The following is a 12,076-nucleotide window of genomic DNA, read 5'->3' on the forward strand; positions in this document are numbered from 1 at the left end:
AATATTAAGAAATATATTAAAAAACTATTTGAGGCGGGGATGGGATGGGATCCCCTGTCCAGACCCAACTTGACTCCGGTCAAATCGGAGATTCTCTACGGAGATCGAATCCCGTAGAAAATTTTGTCAACTCTAATACATTTTCATTCTTTAATATAAGAGTTTGGTCTACCATTCTTCATTTGTGGTAAAAAAAAAAAAACTTTATTATATTTTTTCTTGAGCATTATGAAAAGTTTAGGCCTCGTTTGGTAATCATTTTTGTTTTTTAAAATTAAGTCCATGAACACTACTTCCAACTCCAAATTTCTTTATTTGTTATCTACTTTTCATCAATAATTTAAAAAAAAAAGTCAAATTTTGAGAATAACTTTTAAAAAGTTAATTTTGTTTTTAAAATTTAGCTAAAAATTCAACAATTGTATTTAAGAAAAATGTAAATCATAATAAATTTGAATGAAGTGGGTTTAATTTTTAAAAATAAAAAAAATCAAAGGATTATCCTAAGGAATTTTAATAAAAACAAAATCATTTATTATTCGATAAAATGATTAAATCTATTTGCCCAAGAAAAGAAGGTATTTAATAACTAACTGTACTAAAAGAAAAAAAAACCTCAACTTTAATGGCGCAACAATACTATTAAAAGCTCAACTGTATTTCTGCACAATATTTAACTAAAAAAAAGTTTTATTTAAAACAAATTAACAGACACAGAAACTAATTTAAAAACACAATTAGATCCTGTAAAATGATTTTCATGAAATCCACCCTAATTTTAGGCAATGCAATAAACAACGAAATTACACTACCATATTATAAAGGGAATTTCTTTTTTTTAAAAAAATTCTTCCCAAATTTGTGACAGATTATATAATATGATATTAATGATTACGTTACTTTAAATAAACGCAGAGACAAAGTATGGGGCCCACAATAAAATACACATCCTTATTTTATTTTTATCCCTTCCTAGTCAAAGCTTAACTACTTACTATTTCCCTCTTTATTACTAATTAAAAAATCAACGTGAAGAGACGGAAATCACCCTCGTTCGTGTGGCAGGAGAGCGGGTCGCCATCAAAGGAAAATGTGGGTATTTAAGTAATTTCAGTTGAACTGTCGGCTTCCTAACCATGGTTCAACCAACCATGGTATCGGGTTAGAGTTTGTTCGTTACAGGGCGCTCGTGAGGTTTCTGTCAATGTGCGATGAAGGGGAACGCGGCGTCGGTGACTCGTCTCGACTCGGACGATTCGATGCGACGAGTTGAAAAATTTTCCCAAAATAATGTAGAGGAGGAATTGTTGAGGAGATTTGGTGATATATAAAAGGAAGAAGAAGCATTCTGTGTATTGAGTAGCGAAGAAGGGAAGAAGGAATTAGGGGAAGAGAGAAAGGAGAGACAAATAGGGATAGAGGGAAATGGGGGATTCGAGCGATTCGGTTTCGGTGGATATGGAGTCGATCTCTTCTGGTGGAAAGGTACCTGCATTTCCGGTCTCTTGTAAATTCATATGATTAGATGTGTTTGAACACTGTTCTTTGTTTGCTTGCTGAGAAAATGTTGGAAAATTTGGATAGAATTGAAACATGGGGTTCGTGATGTTTTATTTGGACGAATTCGTGGTATCAATTATCGTTTTAGACGAAGTTAATTAACGTTTCTGTCCCGGGTTACTGGCTGCATTCGTCCCTTTTCTTTTAGGGTGTGCATTGTTGATTTTAGTTAGGTTTTGGAAGGATTTTTGTTTGCATTTCATGGAGTTCCTTTCTTTGTTTTCAAAATTCAACGGTCTACGTCTACCAAAATTGGATGGATGTTGGGTTTTTACTAGTTTAGACATACATTTTGAATTTGCGTTGACAAAGTTTTTTTATGGGAAGCAAAGATATTATGTTTGCGTCTTCAACTATGAATGTTTATATATTTAAGCTTTTGTAATTCTCTTTTAATAGTAGTTCATATATGTTTCTCTACTGCTTGCCGCCTTTTTTAGGTGCTTCAATTCTCTACTTCAGATGATTACCTATCGAAATTAATGTTTGTCCAATCAATTTTTTTGGCAGGAGTATTTTGTGAAAACCTGTTATGGTGTTGTTTCTGTCACTGTGGTTGGAGACCAGGACAAACCAGCTCTAATCACTTATCCTGATTTAGCTCTAAATCGTGAGTATGTAGAATGTGTCATGTAAATTGTTATTCATAACTTGATTTTGAGAGCAGAAGTAGATCTTTCAATAAATTAGATACACTTTGGAGTTTTAAGGTTGATAAGAATAGAGTTTTTGCATCTTTTCCTTATTTCAGAATAAGTATATACATTTTTTTTTTCGTTACTTGTGTTACATGGTCTTGTTTTTGTTTTAAATTTTACATGCTTAATTTTTTGGAATCGAGAATATGGGTCACCTCTATTATCTACCGTCCTTTTGCTGGTAACATCCGACATTTTGGTTTATTTCTCTAAAAACAATTGTTTTGTTTTCACCTACATAATTGTTTTCTCTCTTTCAATAGTAGCTTTTGAAGTCCATTTATTTTCGTTAGACAAGCTCATTTTTTGAAAATAGAAAAAAAAAAAGTTATTAAATGAGGACATAGCTATACGAAATCTAGAGGTTCATAAATCATAATATGGGATTAAAAAGAAATGAAATGATCTATGACTTATAACTTTGAACTTTTAGTATCTATCTTTAGTTTGTTCTGGTAATTTACCAATGTTTAAATGTGTTATGTTTCATTATTTATCAGATATGTTCTGCTTCCAAGGATTAATGTTTTGTCCAGAAGCTTGTTCGTTATTGCTTCACAACTTTTGCATATATCATATCAGCCCTCCTGGACATGAGGTTTGTATAATTGGCAGGGTCTGATCTCTCTACTAATGTCATTATTTATTTGTTCATTATTATTACTATTTTCCACTGTGTGTGTATATATATATATTGAAAAGTAATTACTTTGTACGTGTGAATTACTTTTTAATCTATGCTATGTAGAAGATAACCTATTATATAATTTTTTTTTTATTTTTTTATTATGTTTTTTTTAAAAAAAAATTATTTCTTGTGTTGCTTCAATGAAACTGAACTTTCCAACAAGTAGAGTACGCTGTTTTTTTTACTTTCACATGAATTCTTCTCATAATGGGACCTTGTTCAAGAGTTGCAGTTAGGAGCTGCTGCAATTTGCCCTGATGATCCTGTACTTTCTGCAGATGACTTAGCAGATCAAATTGCTGAAGTTCTTAACTATTTTGGGTAATTTGATATTCCCTTTGGGTATCTTCAATTTAGTATATAACTTAGACTTAAATTACTTTAGAATTCCGCTCGCCTGATGCTAGGAAGTTTTATTTGTTTTCACACGAGTTCTATTCAAAATGAAATGCACAAATCCGATGACTTACTCTTCTTCTATCCCTTTCTCCCAGACTTAGTGCCGTGATGTGTATGGGTGTTACTGCTGGGGCATACATCCTCACTCTCTTTGCCGTAAGTTCTCTCTTTGTTCACCATGCTCGTGATTGCTTTATTTTTAAATTCTTTTTTCTGTCTTGTCTTTCAATTCCTCTTGGAAACTTCTCTCATATATTGATTTCACTTGTTGGTGACAGATGAAGCACAGGCATCGTGTTCATGGTTTGATATTGATTTCTCCCATATGCACAGCGCCCTGTTGGACAGAATGGTTGTATAATAAGGTCTTCTTTCTGAACTATTACGATCATCTTCTGGTTTACTGGAATCATCTTATAACAGACTTTTCTATATGCAGGTGATGTCAAATTTTCTTTATTTCTATGGCATGTGTGGGGTAGTGAAGGAGTTGTTGCTAAAGCGGTATTTCAGTAAGGTAGGTCTAAATAGCTTGCGGTTAGACAGCAGAATTTACATCGTGATGTTGGTTTTTTCTTAACTCAGTTTTTGGATTTGTTAAATCCTATACAACTCAGGATACTTAAATCCAGGCTTTTAAAACACTAGTTTAGGTGACACATTGATTGCAAACTTTTATTCTTTTGGTTGTTTGGTTGTAGGAAGCTCGTGGTTGTTCTCAAGTACCAGAGTCCGATTTAGTTCAAGCATGCAGAAGAGTGAGTACTCCAGCATTTTTCTCGTTTTCTTTCAGCAACTTTAAACTGCCAGTTATTTTTTTGATCTGACATCATGCACATGTTCTATTTCAACAGTCGCTTGATGAGAGGCAAAGTTTAAACGTATGGAGGTTTCTTGAAGCGATGAATGGGTAATGTATCGAACTCCAATCTTTGATACGTTAAAGAATTTGTGCTTGTCAATTGTTGGGGTTGATTTTCATCAAGTTATACTTTTGATGTATGGGGTTTTAAGGTCCTCCTGAACTTTGTTTTTCTTCAATGCAGGAGACCTGACATATCAGAAGGGTTGCGAAAACTAAAGTGCCGTTCGTTGATATTTGTTGGGGACAGGTCCCCATTCCACTCAGAGGCTCACCACATGGCTGTTAAACTAGATAGAAGATACAGTGCCCTAGTGGAAGTATGTTGAACTTTCTGTTTTCTTTTTTGGAGATTAAATATACACGAAAATCTTAAACCGAGCTTTATACCACAATGAATTAAAAGGGGCTATTCTCACTACTCAGGTTCAATCATGTGGGTCAATGGTGACGGAGGAGCAGCCTGATGCAATGTTGATACCTATGGAGTATTTTCTCATGGGATATGGTATGTATAGGCCATCTCATTTTAGCGTCAGCCCAAGAAGCCCTTTGAGCCCTTCTTGCATAGCTCCTGAGCTTCTATCGCCAGAAAGCATGGGCTTGAAGTTGAAACCAATAAAAACAAGAATCTCCTTGCAAGTCTAGACGATGGACGATGAAAGGAGGCAGAAGAACAGAAAATAAAGATCACTTTTTGTATTTATGTGTACGTGAGGACAGTTTTTTGGTTTTTCTCTGGCAATCCATCAGTTCATGAGTAAGAGGTGTGGGCTTGGGGTGTAGATAAAGAAGGAAACAGGATAATTGGTAATGAAAACTTTTAGGCAGAAATCAGAATTTGTCATTCTTTCATTTGTAATCAAAAGAGTTAGTTGAGGAGGGCCATTCTCTGTAAATCCAAGAATTATTTATTTCCAATAAATAAATAATGTTTTTAGATTGAAAGTTCGCCTCTTGACCCTGTTCTTTTTACCTTTTCCTTTCAGAATGAAGTTTGTGATGATGCTTTCTTGCTAGTAATGTTTCCTTTCCTTAAATAATTGCAAGGAAGGCGAAGCTAAAGACATTCTTCAGGTTTAATTGTTTCAATTCGATTACCAAAAAGAATATGTAGTTGGAATTCGGTCCAATACACTTTTCTAATCTATTCAAGTCCCCCATACAATGCTCAATCCCGCTTATCACATTCACAGTTCAAGCTACCATCTTCTTGCTGCTATTGCTTATCTGGGTCGATGAATTCTTTCGATTCCTTCCTCGTTTTGACTGGATTTTCTTCTGCTCATTTCAGCATACATTTCTTCAATCATCGGTTTCCACAACCGGACACGAGCATTGATGAACCAATTAGACACCTGTCCAAAGTCCAGAATAGCAGAACTCAGTAAAAGTGACAAGAACTCATGAAAGTTGAAGGAAATCTTGTAGCAGCAAGAACCTGATTTCTAGTTAATCCACTTTTTACTGCAAGTAAATGCTTCTCTGTGTCCTTGGGATACCTGAAAATCCCCAAAGAAAAACATTCCTTCAACTTAATTTACATATCTTCAAAAAGTAAACCAGATTTGTCACAAAATCTTACGGATGGAGAAAGTTTTGAAACATCCATGCCCTTAGAACGGAGACAGATTTCTCAGGCAAGCCTCTCTGTGGCCTCCATAATTGATTATCTTTCCTTTTCAATTGCTGTAGAGCCCACTGCTTCTGGATGAATGTTGCCTCAAAGGATTTTTCCTTCTCCTTGGTGCACATTGTGTTAGAATGCATACCCATAGCAAAAATACAATTGGTAATTTTCTCCCTCAGATTTTTATACACTGAAGTGATTGTCTGGAGAGTATAGTGAGTATGCAAGCAAGGGTCCAAATCAGTGGCGGCATGAAACGCAGATGTAACGGTATGAATTTCGTCTAGGCATTGAGTGTACCTCTCATCAATCTGAAACATTATTAAGTTGTTCAGTATAAGAACGGTACAAAGACCAAAATCAGAGAGACATTATATTTAATTAACCTACCAATTGTAGTAGAGTCAACAGATGGGATTTCTTGGCATCAACCGATGGTTTTTGACATTCAGGCTCCATTTGAGAATTGTATCTAACAGTTACATCAGAACCATATTCAATTGTAGCATCATCCAGGGATGGCACAAACCCCACAGTAGTAGTTGAATGACAAGCTTGCTCCGAACTTTCCAGTGGATATCTTGCAATTTGGGAGAGTACGTCCTGAATGACAGAAAGATATCTTGATCCTGCTATTGCACGAGAAAGGTGAACAGGACTACCACATCCATAACTAAGAGGGAGGTCCCTGGAGCTGCCTGAATTCAGGTTCGAGGCTAATTCCGTGCTGTTCAAACAAGGCTGATTAGAATCAGAAAAGGTCAACTGTGGATACTGGTCCAGGAAATTGGTTCCTCCACTGAGGACAGGTTCGGATGTGGCAAGGCTTAGAGAAAGCTCATTCCATAACTTGGAGTTCATAGTGTTAGATGGCATCCAGCCATTCTGATGCAGGTGTTCCATTGACGAGATGGTCTGGAAATCTGATCTTTCTGGATTCTCCCTAGAAAGTTGCTGAATACAATGAAACCTATCACTTTCCCACTTGTTATTTGCATTACAAAGAGACTCATCACCTTCACATATCAGAGAACTTGCAAATGAAGAATTAGAAGCATTAGAGGAACTGTGTAAGATGCACGTTCTAAAGGTTTCTAATTGCTGAAACTGAGGGTCTGGAAATGCTGAATCTTTTGCATTTTCACGAATATCATTTACTGGAGCAAGAAAGGTGGATTGAAAGAGAGAAGTAACAGGAATTTCTCCTGCCAACTGATTTTGAAACTCGACATTACCAGATGGACTCAAACAAGCATCCCCCAAATCGATTCGTTGCAGGGCAGTAGACATTGGAGAACCTAAAAATCCCAATTGATCAACTATGTGATTATCAGCACTAGTAGCAGAGCGTCCAGATTCCCGCAGAGTCAAAAGGATAGGAAATCCGGCTGCAATATGGCTCTGATCACTAACTGAGCATATCAACTGAGTTTTGAAAGCCAAGAGGAAGAATCTCACCTACAACAGAATTTGGGCTTGCCATATCCAATCCACCAGAGCATTCATCAAGTCACTCTCCAACAATCCAAGCAACAGCACAAGTTAACATACTCGAACTACTATATCGTTTTGGCTGCAATTCGAAGTTATTTTCAACATTGATTGTTATGTACCAAACAAAGAATAAACTTTCTTTCCCAGTTCAAGGGAAAAAGAAAAATCATGCAGCTCAATCCAGACATCCAAATTCACATTAGATGAGAGACTGTCTAAAATATATGAAGATTCTTCAATGTTGGAAAGGGAAATTAGCAGTTGTCCCATGTCCAGACGCAATTGCCACAATAAGGAAAAAATTAGAACAGATAAGGACAAACCAAAAATTTATATTGATAAGTCATACTCTGAAGCTTTACAATTTATTTTGACACACAATGCAGACGAGGGAACAATCACAACAGCATACAAGACACAAGGAAATAGTGGTCCACATCAAAACTCACTCTGTAAACCACAAGGCAGAACATAAAGATTGGACACTGATTAGCACAAAATGACAAAAGAAACCAACCTTCCATTTGATAAATATTTATCATCCTAAAATAGGATGAGAAACTTAGAGTGAAAGCCCCACAACAAATCTTCTGAAAGGAACACCGTGGTCCTGAATTAGGCAAATAAATGGATGTGATGGCTTAGTGAAGAACTTCAAACTTGCAACGTATAAAACGCAAAAAAAGTTGTTATACTGTTCACATGCTTTATGGTTCTTCACTCACAGGAGATCAAAGACAACCTAACAAAGCAAAAGGAGAAGATTCAAAGAACTTGGTTTCTTGTTTCTCCAGAAAAGGGTAACATTGTGAAAATTCAGATAAAGTGGACGAGAAGCTTTGCTTTTATAGAAAAAAAAACAAGCGGAAAAGAAGCAATAATGACTGGTGCTGTATTCCCACTTTTCCGGCTTCTGCCAAATCACAACATAAAGCTGATGGTAAAAGAAAAGTGATACAAAATTTTGCATGAAAAAAGGAGAATGGAATAGCTTCAAGTGCCCAAACCCCGAGAAGCTTAAGTTTGGAGCATTGAACACCAGGGAGGTGTATAATCTCAATCTCCGGTCTCAAACTTTAAAGCTAAAATAGGTACAGCTCTGGAAAATGAATGACATCCATCTCAGAGAACCATTAAAAGGAAGAAAGAGAGAGTCAAGAGGCAAAAAAGAGGACTCTGCATGAAGGTGAAGATGGAGGAAATGAACCCACTAAATAAAGATAGAAGGAAGTAACAGTCACATAAGAGAAAACCGGGGGGTGGAGAGAGAGAGAAAGCATTGCTCTTGGGTGCAGAAACCACTTACTCTTTGTTGCAGGCTTTAAAGGGCCCATGCCCTTCCTCTCTGTGCCATCTCCTTTGTCCTGCTCATAACCTCTTATTATCTGATCCACTGCAATCATCATAATCAAAATATCTGGATTCTCTCTGTTGAAACTCCTGTTCCTGCCAGGTCTTCTCAGCACCATTTTTCAGACGAAGTCACTTTCTTTTTAGCCATCCTGAACAAGAAAAACCAAAGTGATGAGAAGCAAGAGTAAATACAGTAACAAAGTATCACACTTTCTCTTCGGAATCAAACAACTAAGAACTTATGGCAATCAAATGTGAAAAGAGAGAGAAAGTTTACTGTTTCAGCAGTGTACTTTTGAACAGATATAGTCTCAGAGAAAAGGGAGAGAAAAGAGTCTGATAAAAGATGATGCAAGCAAACCAAAACTGACGAGAAAATCTTGTGGGATATCTTTGACGAATTTAATGGCTCGCAATAAACCAACACCCATCTGTTAGTTTTGGTCGTATGTACTTCTTGAATTATCAGGGTAACCTTCCTTAATGTTCATATTCTAACCATAATGGTTATTGATTAAGTAGCAAGATAATGATGAAACAATGCAATTAGATAGTCTTCATTTCTCGTATCAGGATTCCATTTTCCATTACCATGCCTTCTTGTTAAATCTAGAGCTCTGCCATTGGATCTGATGTGATACAACCCCACTTTTTCCCCCATTTTATAAATCTTTTCTCTGATTTTTCTTTAGATTTCTGACCAAGTGGCTATAATGGGATCTGGGTGATGACCAGAAATAACTAGAGGAAATAATGTGTACCTACAACCTCAATGCTGGCGCAACTCTTCCATCTAGCTGTTATTAGAGAGAATGCCTTCTGGTTTCTGCCTTTTTCTCTGCACTGCAGGCTTGGTAAGTGAAACCATTAAAAGGGTTTAATTTCTAACCATCTCAATTGTCTCTCTGAAGTCTTAATCCAATCTCTGTCCTGTCAATGTCAACTAACATTTCAGGTTCAGGAAGTTCCAAGCCAGACCTCTCTCTCTCTCTCTCTCTTATAAAGTGGCTTTAATAATTACCCAAGTAAGAAAGAAAGAGAAGGTTCTTTCTTAATGAAATAAGAGTTTATTGGACAAAATATGCTTCAAAGAGTACGGTTCTTGAAAGGATTAAGAGAAAATATATTTTCACAGAAAAAACAGTACATTCATTAAACTCAAGTGTAATTATCTTTAAGCTTCCACGTTGGATGATTGAAGAAAGAAACTCAAAGCTCGAGATTGATTTCCAAGAACAAATTCTTTGACAGCACAATGACAAAAAAGAAAACTAAAAAACTAAAAAAAAAATTGACAGTAAAAAGATAAAACATATGGATTTCTTACCATTACCACATGGTTGAGTGTGAACATTTGGGGACGTGGGGTCTGTTCCTCGCTTGGTTACCTGCAAACCCAAACAGAGAAATGCTGCCAATCCACACTGCAAGACAAAATAGTTCAAATTCAATGTCTCTTGGCTCTTTTTTCCTGACCCATTTTTTGCTTTAGCATACCGTACTACTACTAAAAGAGATCACTGATTACTACCTTTTTCTTCTCTACTTGGGTTTGCTTTTTGTGTATTTCATAACCCAGAAATTGGAATCGATTCGAAGAAACAAACAATTATGACGAAGAAAAAGGGGTTTCAAGGGTTTTGGGTTGGTCAAAACACCCCAACACCACCCCCCAATTCTCTCTCTTTAAGTAGAAAATTTCGACCCATGATTAAAGAAAACAAAATTGAGCCAAAAATCGAATCCATTTGGTGAAATTGAAGAAGGGCAGAAAGGGTTATGAGAGGTTCACAGAGGGATTCAGAGAGAGGTCCCATGGTGGGTCGCCAATATCCGGACCTCCCCATGACTCAGAGTCAGTGTGTGCTCAGTTGAAAAGACGCAGAGACAAATCATACAAAGCAATATGGGGGTTCTCTCTTTTCTTCTTGGGCTTCTCATTTTCTTCTCATCTTTAGGTTTTTTTTTATTCAAAATGATAACTAGACCATGTATAATTCGTAATAAAAACAAAATATAATTGAATTATCAATCATATGTCTAAATGATAAATATAATCGAATTATTTTTAATTACATTCATTTTGAATGGGTCATATTTGCTGTTTCCATTTGACCCTAATAATAAAAGTAAATATGACAGATTTATAATTTTATATTATAATGATCATCGTGATAATAACGATAAACATAGTGAATCCCATGTAATTTTCAAACACAATCAAATTGAAAATTAAATTTCACGTTTTGATTAAAATTTGGAGTTGAGCCCCCAATTATGAAACACAAGTAAACAACCATAAATGTAATCCGATGAGACACACTTTTCAAACTATCACATATGAATTACATTGTCCTTGGTTAAAATAACATCTTGGTATCTTTAAATAAATCTAAAAAATCAGAAGCATAAAGTACAATGATAAAATTTAGATGATTGTAAATATATTGGCTAAAATGAATCAAGGTTAGAAGTCACATTTTGTTCAATATATTTTTCTAAAAATAATTGTTTACTCATAAATTTTATCTAATAACCTTAATCATTGTATGTTAAATTTTGTAACAATTTAGTATTTGAATAGTAGTATGTGACAGTTTAATTTCTATGCTTTAAATTTTGTTATGATTTAATGAAATTTCGTAAATGGGTAGATTGATAAACTAATTAGGAACTTATTGTTCTTATACAATAAAAAAATTAATATTTAATTTTGAAACTTTATATACAATAAAATTTAAATTATTATAAATTTGAGACTACATAAATAGAATTCAAAATATACGAATTAAATTATTACTTTTAACAATGTAAAACTAGTTTTAAATATTGTTATTATAATTATTTTGAAGCATAAATTAATGCCTTTGCAAGGTCTCTTTAGCAATAAAGTGAGAGAATGGATGTCCCCTAATAATTAGCATTTTTGCGTGCAAAGTGCTATGATAGGTTTTAAACGACTCTTTTCGTTTTGTCCCAACCAACTTTTTACTATCCTAAATATTAACTCTCTCTCTATATACATATATACATATATATATATATATATATATATATATATGGTTGTGTCCTACCATGAAAAGTACCTTAAAAATTATGCAAGTCCACAAACTCATAATTATTTTAATATTCAAGGACTAATGCTACATTTCCAATTTAAAATTTTATTTGACATGAAATTAAAAGTTGGACCAAGTTTATGGTCTATTTGATAAAATTCTCGTTTCTTGTTTTTGTTTCAGTTTCTCATTTTTTTAAAAACTATCTTGTTTGATACCTATTTTCATTTCTTGTTCTCAAAATTTGAGAAACGTTTATGAAAATTGAGCTAAATTTTTCAATATAAATATTTATATATTATTTTAAATTTAAAATTATTATTTTTAGTATAT

At 34.7% G+C, this 12,076-nt stretch overlaps 2 protein-coding genes across 13 annotated transcripts; one reads left to right on the top strand and one right to left on the bottom strand.

The window, feature by feature from the left end:
* Positions 1-1,132: 1,132 nt before the first annotated feature.
* Positions 1,133-5,155, top strand: LOC120075455 (protein NDL1). Of its 2 annotated transcripts, none has more exons than XM_039028863.2 (11): positions 1,133-1,485; positions 2,071-2,170; positions 2,759-2,856; positions 3,179-3,267; positions 3,441-3,501; positions 3,624-3,710; positions 3,785-3,862; positions 4,047-4,103; positions 4,200-4,255; positions 4,392-4,527; positions 4,634-5,155. In XM_039028863.2, the coding sequence occupies exons 1-11, from the start codon at positions 1,426-1,428 to the stop codon at positions 4,853-4,855; spliced, it is 1,044 nt and encodes a 347-aa protein (XP_038884791.1). In that variant the 5' UTR covers positions 1,133-1,425; the 3' UTR covers positions 4,856-5,155. The 2 variants fall into 2 exon arrangements, with proteins under 2 accessions (XP_038884791.1, XP_038884792.1); XM_039028864.2 differs by having other exon boundaries at positions 1,207-1,485; positions 2,071-2,174.
* Positions 5,156-5,279: 124 nt separating this feature from the next.
* On the bottom strand, positions 5,280-10,660 carry LOC120075453 (homeobox protein ATH1). 11 transcript variants are annotated; one of them, XM_090309763.1, is made up of 10 exons: positions 10,216-10,623; positions 10,012-10,108; positions 9,446-9,614; positions 8,638-8,833; positions 7,849-7,941; positions 7,296-7,410; positions 6,228-7,225; positions 5,793-6,148; positions 5,649-5,709; positions 5,280-5,565 (listed from the first exon to the last, which is right to left on the bottom strand). In XM_090309763.1, exons 6-10 carry the CDS (start codon positions 7,318-7,320, stop codon positions 5,434-5,436), a joined length of 1,572 nt encoding a protein of 523 aa, XP_090165889.1. In that variant the 5' UTR covers positions 7,321-7,410; positions 7,849-7,941; positions 8,638-8,833; positions 9,446-9,614; positions 10,012-10,108; positions 10,216-10,623; the 3' UTR covers positions 5,280-5,433. The 11 variants fall into 11 exon arrangements, with proteins under 11 accessions (XP_090165889.1, XP_090165890.1, XP_090165894.1 ...); XM_090309764.1 differs by having other exon boundaries at positions 8,962-9,614; positions 10,216-10,592; XM_090309768.1 differs by lacking the exon at positions 9,446-9,614 and having other exon boundaries at positions 6,228-7,135; positions 10,216-10,592.
* Positions 10,661-12,076: the final 1,416 nt, after the last annotated feature.

This window comes from Benincasa hispida, unplaced genomic scaffold (genome assembly GCF_027475165.1).
Source record: "Benincasa hispida cultivar pf3 unplaced genomic scaffold, pf3_genome.v1.1 HicScf243, whole genome shotgun sequence".
NCBI lineage: Eukaryota > Viridiplantae > Streptophyta > Magnoliopsida > Cucurbitales > Cucurbitaceae > Benincasa > Benincasa hispida.